Source organism: Oncorhynchus masou, chromosome 33 (genome assembly GCF_036934945.1).
Source record: "Oncorhynchus masou masou isolate Uvic2021 chromosome 33, UVic_Omas_1.1, whole genome shotgun sequence".
Lineage (NCBI taxonomy): Eukaryota > Metazoa > Chordata > Actinopteri > Salmoniformes > Salmonidae > Oncorhynchus > Oncorhynchus masou.
The window spans coordinates 36,470,271-36,481,703 of record NC_088244.1 but is presented as its reverse complement, the minus strand read 5'-3'; the positions used below and the strand labels follow the sequence as shown (position 1 = coordinate 36,481,703).

The window sequence follows — 11,433 nt, the reverse complement described above, 5'->3', positions numbered from 1 at the left end:
GTTGTCATGAATTTGGTAAATAAAGCTCACAATCAGGTTTTAGTAACACTTTACATTGTTGTTTTTATTCCTGTGAAATAACACTGTAATAATATTGTTAACAATATTGTATTTACATTTTGCTACGTAATAGTTTAGTTATAATTTATAATGTAAATGTACTGCTTTTGAAATGCAATAAATGTACTACTTCTGTCACTAATCCTGACTAGTTGTGTTTGGGTTGTCTTTCATTGAATGAATGGCAGGTTATATTTTTTCGCCATGAATCTTGTTCTGGAGGCAGCTCTGCAGTGTGGTCACTCGGTGGCCCAGCCACAAATTCGCGAAGTCTAATTTAAACCTTAAGCTAACCCTAATCTTAAACCTAGCCGTAAACACACCGCTAACCCTACTGCCTAACCCTAATCTTAAATTAAGACAAAAAAGCATTTATTTTTTTTTTTTTATAAATGTTTACATTGAAGCCATTTTTAAAACTTTGCAGCTTGCATATCTAGTCTAACGGGGAAATCGCTCAGGTTTGCCTCCAGGACAAGACTCATGACAATAAACGTCAATTTGTGAACGAATGGCAGTTGACCTGTTTTCCTGAAGTTTCAGGCTCGATACAGTTTAGGCTACAGTTTCTAAGGAGCATATACTGTTCAGTAAAAATAACCTATTCAAATAAATAATGACACTAGGAAAGAAAATCTGTGCATGAAGGCTAGAAGCTTTTCCCCAGACATAGCCTAATACTGAATAGCATTACGGTTGCGTCACTCATGGGATTATCTTCAGATATCGCACACCTCAAATTGCAGGCTTCTGAAACGAGCTCATCGTTATTTGACTTTTTTCTCCTCATCCCCTGCACAAAAAGCTATCATGGTAAGCATAGTCGACATATTTTCGGTGACATATTATGTAATGTGTAAATTCAACAATTTCAACCATTTTGTTCAGGTGTTTTTTAGTAATTAATGTGTGGGACAGTCCTGATTTGCATCCATGGGCTCTGTGACATTTGTCAAATAGAAACGATCGAAATAGCCTTAATTGAATTGTTTGTTTTTTTAAACAAATATTGTGTAAACTTATGTCAAATTTTCTGAACTCAAAGCAGGTAAATATAACGGGGTTAATAGAGATGTAAACTTTGTGGGGACCGGCAATGAAGGATCTGCGCGGTAGCCTACTTCTCCAAAATCCTTTGGTCAGTGCAAACAGTAGGCTAAATTAGATTAGGCATGTTCAACGCTGGTCAACGTGGACAGTCGTCTCACTGCCATTTGATGGACGAATCTATTTACTTTCTTGGACTGTATGGCATTTATATTTGCCAATGTATTTTAGTAGGCTATCTATATTTTTGCCACTTGCTATGAGAGATTGAAAACAAAAAAATGCTACGTGTGTGTGTGTGTGGCTATATTTGCACTTTTGGTTTCTCCTATTCACCGGTTATTGAAATATATTTATTCAAGGGGGAAAAAACTATTATTATAACACTGGGAATGAATTTCAGTATAAATGTGTATGTGGTTTGACTAATCTCATAACGTTTTAAAGAGACAGCAGCACTGAAATTTGCTGACCTAGATAATCCCCTCCGTATGCTGCGCAGTCAGAGGAAAACACAACACTAAAACACATCCGTAGAACAGTAGGCTAGATCAAACCTGTAGAATCTTAAAGAATATTAGATTATTCAGGGTTATTCCATGGCATTGTTGAATACTTATTTCTGATCGGATTGAAGGTCATTTTAGAGTGTGTATAATTTCCCTATAACGAACAGTATCTTTTCAAGGTAGAATTCAATGGCTATAGTTCATTCTTACATCTTCTATGTTTGAGCTGCTTTTGAAGCAGACGTCGAATTGAAAACATTATTGGCATTGTTGAATTGTCTTTTCATAATGTCAAACTAGGACAGATGATTCGGTTAGCTAAACTACCACGGCAACTCCTGTAACTATCTAGTAAACTTATTAGCTACTTCAGTGGATGTTGAACACATTGCTACTGGCAAATGAACACATTTATAGTGGTAAATGTGTTAAATTATAGCCATGGTATAAATGTGATAATCAACTCGGGGCTCTATGCATTATCTGGAAAATAATGCAAGTTCGTGGAAGGTCAGTTCCACTCTGCTAGCACATCGTGGAACACACCTTCCACGTTTTTTCACGAATGTCCCTAACATTGATTATCCCTTAGATATGATAAGATAAGATAATAGAATATGGAACAGCAATAAAGAATGGTCCATATAAGAGCAATATAACATTTGGCTGAGATATCATAATTTGTTATTCCACACAGCAAATTCTCCAGTGTTAAATTTAACATTGAGGTTTTTTTTCTTAGGGGTGGATCAGCTTAATATTGCGGAAAGATTGTTGCTTCCATCAATGTAATTGTCTGCATCATATCCAACCCCCCATATCTTTATTTGGTAAATATATATATCCATATACATACACGTACATACACATATGCATTCATATACACATATATACATACACATACCTATATAGATATACATACTTTTTTAAAGAATATACCTTTATTATTCTCTGCAAACCCTACCACCCTCCCCCCAATTGGAGTAAACAATAACACTTAGGCTTCTACCTTCAGTTTATGCATCTTATACACATTTTACAGACACAATCGATTTAACAATAGTTATATTTTGTTTGTTTTTAGTCCTTCCTCTATTTCTGATGTCCCTCCAAATTGATTTCTATTTGTTCTTGTATTCTATCTACATTTTACAGACCCTGTATGTTTTACATTGGTTATTTTGTTATTAGTCCCACCCTTCAGTTGTAATCTGAATAAAGGGGAAAGGGCCATTCTTGAACATAGGATGAGACATTCCTACCAATTTACTAGAGAACCAGTTTGAATTTAAGTATAACTTTTGTATGACTGATGCCTTTAGTGAGAGGTCTAATGCTATAACATGTAATAATTTCTGCTCTCCGAATTCATATTCGTTATATAAATAGGCCATTTTAATTTTGTCTGGCTTGCCATTCCAAATAAAATGGAATATTTTTTGTTCATATAATTTAAAAAGCAGGTCACTAGGTGTAGGCTAAACCATAAGCAAATGTGTAAACTGTGATATGACTAAAGAGTTAATCAGGGTGATTTTTCCACAAATAGACAGGTATTTTCCTTTCCATGGTAGCAAGATCTTATCTATTTTTGCTAACTTTCGATAAAAATTTATTGGAGTGAGATGATTTCTTTCTTTTGGGATTTGTATACTGAGTATGTCCACATCGCCGTCAGACCATTTAATTGGTAAACTACACAGTAATGTAAAATTTTTAATTTTTAGTGATCCAATACATAATATCATAATCATAATGATATCATAATATCACTTATCATAATTTGGTTTTAATCCAGAGAGGATAGCAAAAGTATCTAGATCCTCTAAGAGGCCGTGGAGAGATTCTAATTGTGGTTTTAAAAGAAAACATGAACCAACAGCATACAATGACACCTTAGTTTTTAATCCACATATTTCTAATCCCTTAATATTATTGGATCTAATTTTAACAGCTAACATTTCGATGGTAGTAATAAATAGATATGCCGATAGTGGACAACCTTGTTTTACTCCTCTAGACAGTTTAAAACTTTCTGAGATGTAGCCATTATTGACTATTTTACACCTAGGGTTAATATGCATAACTTTAACCCATTTTATAAGAGATTCCCCAAAATTGAAATATTCTAGGCATTTATATATATACTCCAGGTGTACTTTATCAAAGACCTTCTCAAAATTAGCTATGAAAACCAGGCCTGGTGTCCCCGATATTTCAGAGTATTATTTTGTTTCCAGTACTTGTTTTATATTATCTCCAATGTATCATCCATGTAAAAACCCTGTCTGATTAGGATGAATAATATCTGACAATTCTATGTGCCAAGCATTTTGTTAGGATTTTTGCATCGCAACTCTGAAGTGTAAGAGGCTGTCACGGCCGTCTTCCTGGAAGGAATAAGTGGACCAAAGTGCAGCGTTGTGAGCGTACATTTCTGTTTATTTAGGTAAATGTTGCCAACAACACAAAGAAACAACTGTGAGGCTTAACAAAGGCTATAGTGCTCCTAACAAAGACAACTTCCCACAAATAACAAAGGGAAAAAGGCTGCCTAAGTATGATTCCCAATCAGAGACAACGATAGACAGCTGGTTCTGATTGAGAACCATACCCGGCCAAAACATAGAACTAAAGAAAATAGAATACAGAACATAGAATGCCCACCCAAATCATACATTGACCAAACCAAAAAAGAGACATAAAAAGCTCTCTAAGGTCAGGGCGTGACAGTACCCCCCCAAAGGTGCGGACTCCGGCCGCAAAACCTAAACCTATAGGGGAGGGTCTGGGTGGGCATCTATCCGTGGTGGCGGCTCTGGTGCAGGACGTAGACCCCGCTTCACCCCGGACTGGGCAACCTCGCTGCAGGCCCCGGACTGGGCACCCTCGCTGCGGGCCCCGGACTGGGCATCCTCACTGCGGGCCCCGGACTGGGCAACCTAGCTGCGGGCCCCGGACTGGGCACCCTCGCTGCGGGCCCCGGACTGGGCACCCTCGTTGCGGGCCCCGGACTGAGCAACCTCGTTGCTGGCCCCGGACTGGGCACCCTCATTGTGGGCCCCGGGCTAGCCCGTGGAGCAGGCACCGGACTCACCAGGCTGGGTATACCTACTGGAGGCCTGGTCCGTGGAGGAGGCATGGGATGAACCAGGCTGGGGAGACCTACTGGAGGCATGGTCCTTGGAGGAGGCACGGGATGAACCAGGCTGGGGAGACCTACTGGAGGCCTGGTCATTTGAGAAGGCACAGCATGGGCCAGGCTGGGGAGACCTACTGGAGGCCTGGTCCTTGGAGGAGGCACATGATAGACCGGGCTGTGGGGGAGCACTGGAGATCTGGTGCGTAGTCTTTGCACCACTCTTCCTGGCTGAATGCCCACTCTAGCCCGGCACCTCCAGAGCGCAGGCACAGGTTGAACCGGGCTGTGGGGAGCACTGGAGTTCTGGTGCTTAGCACTTGCACCGCTCCTCTTGGCTACATGCCCACTTTAGCCTGCCACGTGCGGGGAGCTGGAACAGGCCGGACATGGGGAAACCGTGCGTAGAGCCGGCGCAGGACTCACCGGGCTGTGGAGGCGCACTGGAGGTCTGGAGCGCCGAGCTGGCACAAGACGTGCAGGGCTGGGGAGGCGCACAAGAGACCTGGTGCATGGGGCTGGCACAGTCTTCACCAGACGGCTTGCACGCACCTCAGGACGAGTATGAAGAGCTGACTCAGCTGACATCAAACCGAGGACACGCTCCGTAGGGCGAATGTCCGTGCCTCATGCACCAACACAGCAGCTCTCTCATAGCTCTCTCCTTCAATCTCCCCATCAACTCCTTCACTGTCTCTGCTTTGCTCCCTTCGCTCCCCTCCAAGTTCCATCCTCAGCTCCGCCGACCTTCCCGTGTGCCTCCCCCCAATTTTTTTGGGGGGGCTGCCTCTCCTGGCCATGCTGCTTGGTCCTTTGGTGGTAGCTAGTTCTGTCACGGCCGTCTTCCTGGAAGGAATAAGTGGACCAAAGCGCAGCGCAACGTGGCGTACATTTCTGTTTATTTAGGTAAATGTCACCAACAAAACAAAGAAACGACCATGAAGCTTAACAAAGGCACGGGGACTGCCCCTAACAAAAACAACTTCCCACAAATAACAAAGGGAAAAAAGCTGCCTGAGTATGATTCCCAATCAGGGACAGCTGTCTATCATTGTCTCTGATTGGGAATCATACTTAGGCAGCTTTTTTCCCTTTGTTATTTGTGGGAAGTTGTTTTTGATAGGGGCAGTCCCCACGCCTTTGTTAAGCTTCATGGTTGTTTCTTTGTTTTGTTGGTGAAAAAATATTAACATAATTATTTACATATTGCAACAAAGTGGTTACTATCCCATTGGGGTTATCACTTTAGAATTTGCATAAGCTTTTAAGGAACTCACACATTTCTGTAAGATTAATTAAAGCTACAAAAGAGTCCATGTTCAACTGTAACATGTGATGACAATTAGAACAGAATAGAAGAACCAGAATGACATTTACTCTCACGGGTGGCCAAAAATAACATTACTGAAAGCCACAACCCTACTAAACCAAGCCTCCAGTCTTCTAATCTGACTTGCTGTGTCATATCTCAATAACCCAGCATCATCAAACCTTGCCCTAAAAACCCCCAGAAGGCCTAGATTCATTCAGATCAAGTGTTTAACCAGCAAGAGCAGACACCTTCACAGTGGATGTTTTGGCGGAACTGCGCTGGAGCCGTCAAATCGGTGAGCAGCTGCTCTTGTAATCATTGTTACGAAGCCACACCCGCCACACTTGAGTTAGAAGTTCATAACGAGAACGTGTAGACTGTAAAGAAAAAATTATGTTCAAATAGAAAAATCATTACACTAAATAATAATTCAACTAATCAAGATGTAGATTCCATCTCACATTCCAGTATTCAAACTTGTAAACAAAGCTGCATGGAATTTCTGTTTTTGCAACTTTGGTACAGCCAATGGCAATGTCCACTTTAGGTACAGAATAATGCCAGGAGCCACATGTGGATTTGATATCTCTAATGCAGTTCCACCTCTGACAACGCCAAAACAACCGCTATGTGAATGTCAGCAAAAGCACATCTGATTGAATAGAGCCCTATGTGACCCAGCAGTTGGGTCATCCAAACAACCCAGTATGTTTTAGTGTATGCCCTCAAAATAAGGCCTTATGAAATACATAATGTATTAAATAATTATGTTTTAATGATAAGCTATTCACTTAGGATCTCACATGGTGAAGTCCATGGGATTGAAAATTGATGAATGCAACAAGGATCTCACTATCATTAACAAATTCAGTCATGGGTGGTAACCAAAGATTAGGGATATACTGACAAGGTACAGGTCTCTTCGCCTTAACAATAGGAAACCAAGTTGAGCACCCTCTTCCTCTCTGGTGGTAATTCTACAATTCATTTGAAAGGCAAGGCACTCTGGGAAATATGCAAAAAAGCATTACATCAAGCAGTGTGTTAATTCACTGTTCAGTGTCTATACAGGTCCACATTTTCAGTGTTAATTTAACACTGAGGAATTTGCTGTGTATTTTCACATTACATCTTTTATATTCTGACCGTATGTCAAGGTCTTCCAACTCAACCCTGGACCTCAAAGCCAGTTCCACTGCTTTTTTCATTGTTCCCCTCCAATCACTGACTGAATTAGACCTGGCACACCAGGTGGGTGCAATTAAGTGTCAGGTAGAACAGAAAACTAGCAGGCTCTGGACCTCGAAGGAGTGGAATACCACTGCTCTAGCCTATTTTGGGTTATTGCGAAACGCCTTTCAAATAAAAAATGTCTTCCTCTTCACCCTAGCGCGAGTGCATCTCTATCCACGTGGGTCAGGCTGGTGTCCAGATTGGCAATGCGTGCTGGGAGCTCTACTGTCTGGAGCATGGGATCCAGCCGGATGGACAGATGCCATCTGACAAAGCCATCGGAGGAGGCGACGACTCCTTCAACACCTTCTTCAGTGAGACTGGGGCTGGAAAGCATGTCCCCAGGGCTGTGTTTGTGGATCTGGAACCCACAGTCATAGGTAAGCTTTCACTCTTAAGAAAGAAAGGTTATACTTAGAACCATAAAGGGTTCTTTGGCTTGTCCCTGTAGAACAGGGGTATTGAAATCTTATACGAGGTCCAGAGTACTGCTGGTTTTCTGTTACCTGATAATTAATTGCACCCATTTGGTGTCCCAGGTCTACGTCGTCAATACTTGCTGTCTGGGGTTTTAGGTTGGATTTCCATATAGCACTTTGACATCTGCTGGTGTAAAAAGGGCCTCATAAATAAATGTGATTGATTGATATCAGTCCCTAATTAGAGGGGGGAAGAAAGAAAAAAAACAGTAGAACTGACTTTGAGGTTCGGATATGAATTTGAGGGCTGTTGAAAAACCCTGGTTCCAGAACCTTTTCCAACAACAACAAAAAACATTTTAGAACCCTGTCTTCCATAGTGAAGGTCCTCAGATGAAAAAGGTTTGATGCAGAAGTTGTCCCTGTAGGAGAACCCTTTTAGAACTTCCTATTCTGTTTTCCATAAGCTGCTGATTTTCTTTCTCCTCAGATGAGGTGCGCACTGGGACCTACCGGCAGTTATTCCATCCTGAACAGCTCATCACTGGCAAAGAGGATGCTGCCAACAACTACGCCCGTGGACACTACACTATTGGCAAAGAGATCATCGACCTGGTGCTGGACAGGGTCCGCAAACTGGTGGGCACCACATAATTAATAACATCTTTTTATCAACTATCTGATCCGAATGTGGACTCCTTTTATTGACATGTTCCTATTTCTCCTCAGTCTGACCAGTGCACAGGCCTTCAGGGCTTCCTGGTTTTCCACAGCTTTGGAGGTGGCACCGGCTCTGGTTTCACCTCCCTGCTGATGGAGCGCCTGTCTGTTGACTACGGCAAGAAGTCCAAGCTGGAGTTCTCCATCTATCCAGCTCCCCAGGTGTCCACAGCTGTGGTGGAACCTTACAACTCCATCCTGACCACCCACACCACCTTAGAGCACTCTGACTGTGCTTTCATGGTGGATAATGAGGCTATATATGACATCTGTCGTAGGAACCTCGACATTGATCGTCCCACCTACACCAACCTCAACAGGCTCATTAGCCAGATTGTTTCCTCCATTACTGCTTCCCTTCGATTCGATGGTGCCCTCAATGTTGATTTGACAGAGTTCCAGACCAACTTGGTGCCCTATCCACGTATTCATTTTCCTCTGGCTACCTATGCCCCAGTTATCTCGGCAGAGAAGGCTTACCATGAGCAGCTCTCTGTGGCTGAAATCACCAATGCCTGCTTTGAGCCGGCCAATCAGATGGTGAAATGTGACCCTCGCCACGGCAAGTACATGGCATGTTGTCTTCTTTACCGTGGTGATGTGGTGCCCAAAGATGTCAATGCTGCTATTGCCACCATCAAGACCAAACGTTCTATTCAGTTTGTTGACTGGTGCCCAACTGGTTTCAAGGTTGGCATCAACTATCAGCCTCCCACTGTAGTCCCTGGTGGAGACCTGGCCAAAGTCCAGAGGGCTGTGTGCATGCTGAGCAACACCACTGCTATTGCAGAGGCCTGGGCTCGTCTTGACCACAAGTTTGACCTGATGTACGCCAAACGTGCCTTTGTGCACTGGTATGTGGGTGAGGGCATGGAGGAGGGAGAGTTCTCTGAAGCCAGAGAGGACATGGCAGCCCTGGAGAAGGATTACGAAGAGGTGGGGGTTGACACCGTCGAGGGTGACGGACAGGAGGAGGGAGAGGAGTACTGAGTGTTCATGCAAGGACGCCCTTGGCTCCCGTATCTTATAGTAGCATATTTTCAAAACCAATGCATTTCTTCTTACAGTTTGATATTTTCTTGCTTCTTGTTTAGGTTTAAGTACAACTGGTTTGTTGTAGTGACAATCACAGATTTGTTTGTTTCATTAACTTCTTGCGTCGAGCAATCCCGGATCCGGGATTCTATTTATAGCCTCAAGCTCATTAGCATAACGCAACGTTAACTATTCATGAAAATCGCAAATGAAATGAAATAAATATATTTGCTCTCAAGCTTTTGTTAACAACACTGTCATCTCAGATTTTCAAAATATGCTTTTCAACCATAGCTAAACAAGCATTTGTGTAAGAGTATTGATAGCTAGCATAGCTATAAGCCTAGAATTCAGCAGGCAACATTTTCACAAAAACAAGAAAATCATTAAAATAAAATAATTTACCTTTGAAGAACTTCAGATGTTTTCAATGAGGAGACTCTCAGTTAGATAGCAAATGTTCAGTTTTTCAAAAAAATATTATTTGTGTAGGACAAATCGCTCCGTTTTGTTCACGTTTGGCTATGAAAAAAACCTGTATCCAGTTATAGCCTCAAGCTCATTAGCATAACGTAACGTTAACTATTTATGAAAATCGCAAATTAAATTAAATGAATGTGCTAGCTCTCAAGCTTAGCCTTTTCTTAACAACACTGTCATCTCAGATTTTCAAAATATGCTTTTGAACCATAGCAAAACAAGCATTTGTGTAAGAGTATTGATAGCTAGCGTAGCATTTAGCGTAGCATTTAGCGGGCAACATTTGCACAAAAACCAGAAAAGGATTCAAATAAAATCATTTACCTTTGAAGAACTTCGGATGTTTTCAATGAGGAGACTGTTACATAGCAAATGTTCAGTTTTTCCTGAAAGATTCTTTGTGTAGGAGAAATCGCTCCGTTTTGTACATCACGTTTGGGTACCAAAAACCCCCGAAAATTCAGTCATCAAAACGGCGAACTGTTTTCCAAATTAACTCCATAATATCGACTGAAACACGGCAAACACTGTTTAGAATCAATCCTCAATGTGTTTTTCACATATCTCTTCTTTGATATATTGTTCGTGGTAGTCTCCTTTCTCCGGTGAATCGCTTGGAAAAAGACGTGCAGTTGAAGATGACACACCAATTTCGACGGAGGACACCGGGCGGACACCTGGCAAATGTAGTCTCTTATGGTCAATCTTCCAATGATATGCCTACAAATACGTCACAATGCTGCAGACACCTTGGGGAAACGATAGATCGGGCAGGCTCATTCCTTGCGCATTCACAGCCATATAAGGAGACAATGAAAAACAGAGCCTCAAAAATCCTGCTCATTTCCTGGTTGAAGTTTCATCTTGGTTTTGCCTGTAGCATCTGTTCTGGGGCACTCACAGACAATATCTTTGCAGTTCTGGAAACATCAGAGTGTTTTCTTTCCAAAGCTATCAATTATATGCATAGTCGAGCATATTTTGTGACAAAATATTGCGCTTAAAACGGGCACGTCTTTTTATCCAAAAATGAAATAGCGCCCCCATAGCATCAAGAGGTTAAAGATTGACCAATAGAAGTGTGTGTTTAAATTGATACCAGTATGTTTTGTATACTTTTCATCAATTACTTATCAATGTTTTTAAAACTCTAACATATTCATCAGATGTAGAGGAATCTGTATCTGGTAGACCTAGATTAATTATAAATAATGTAGTGACATTTTCATAATTTGGAAACTTACTAACTGTTATTGAAGTACTGCAGTTTTGGAAAGTGTTACTTCAACTTCCAAAAGTAGGTTCTGAAGATGCTTACTTAAACCACACGCATATGGGAGAGTTACTTTGACCTATTCTTCTCTGATAAGCAATTGGGAAAAGGCATATAAGATCTTCCAATCAGTTTCGACAAAGTCTGTGTGGTGGAAATGTAATATTCATTACATACTATACTGTTTAATTAGACCTACTATGCTG

The 11,433-nt window shown here is 41.6% G+C and overlaps 1 protein-coding gene across 1 annotated transcript; it reads left to right on the top strand.

The window, feature by feature from the left end:
- Positions 1 to 720: 720 nt before the first annotated feature.
- LOC135528421 (tubulin alpha-1B chain-like) lies at positions 721 to 9,712 on the top strand. Its single transcript, XM_064957493.1, has 4 exons — positions 721 to 873; positions 7,458 to 7,680; positions 8,210 to 8,358; positions 8,449 to 9,712. Exons 1-4 carry the CDS (start codon positions 871 to 873, stop codon positions 9,427 to 9,429), a joined length of 1,356 nt encoding a protein of 451 aa, XP_064813565.1. The 5' UTR covers positions 721 to 870; the 3' UTR covers positions 9,430 to 9,712.
- Positions 9,713 to 11,433: the final 1,721 nt, after the last annotated feature.

Excerpts from the sequence above, each read along its gene's own strand:
- LOC135528421 (XM_064957493.1), top strand. Across the intron at positions 7,681-8,209 it reads TCTGGAACCCACAGTCATAG|ATGAGGTGCGCACTGGGACC; the intron begins GTAAGCTTTCAC and ends CTTTCTCCTCAG. Across the intron at positions 8,359-8,448 it reads TGGACAGGGTCCGCAAACTG|TCTGACCAGTGCACAGGCCT; the intron begins GTGGGCACCACA and ends ATTTCTCCTCAG.